Source organism: Cariama cristata, unplaced genomic scaffold, assembly GCF_000690535.1.
Source record: "Cariama cristata isolate BGI_N322 unplaced genomic scaffold, ASM69053v1 scaffold40017, whole genome shotgun sequence".
Taxonomy (NCBI): domain Eukaryota; kingdom Metazoa; phylum Chordata; class Aves; order Cariamiformes; family Cariamidae; genus Cariama; species Cariama cristata.
The window spans coordinates 400-608 of record NW_009627887.1 but is presented as its reverse complement, the minus strand read 5'-3'; the positions used below and the strand labels follow the sequence as shown (position 1 = coordinate 608).

The 209-nt window shown below is 55.0% G+C and overlaps 1 protein-coding gene across 1 annotated transcript in view; it reads left to right on the top strand.

Moving 5' to 3' along the window:
* Window positions 1-3: 3 nt before the first annotated feature.
* Window positions 4-209, top strand: part of LOC104165056 (thyroid transcription factor 1-like) — a gene marked incomplete at its 5' end in the record, with an annotated part of 559 nt that continues 353 nt past the window's right edge. The window contains one exon of the mRNA XM_009704579.1: window positions 4-206. Coding sequence (XP_009702881.1) covers window positions 4-206 — 203 coding nt within the window. The remainder of the gene's footprint in view (window positions 207-209) is intronic.

Sequence of the window (209 nt, the reverse complement as noted above, 5' to 3'; positions counted from 1 at the left end):
CGGAGGAAACGGAGGGTCCTTTTCTCCCAGGCCCAGGTTTACGAGCTGGAGAGACGTTTCAAGCAGCAGAAATACCTCTCGGCCCCGGAGAGGGAACATTTAGCCAGCATGATACATCTCACCCCGACTCAGGTCAAAATCTGGTTCCAGAACCACCGCTACAAGATGAAACGCCAGGCCAAAGACAAGGCTGCGCAGCAGCAGATGCA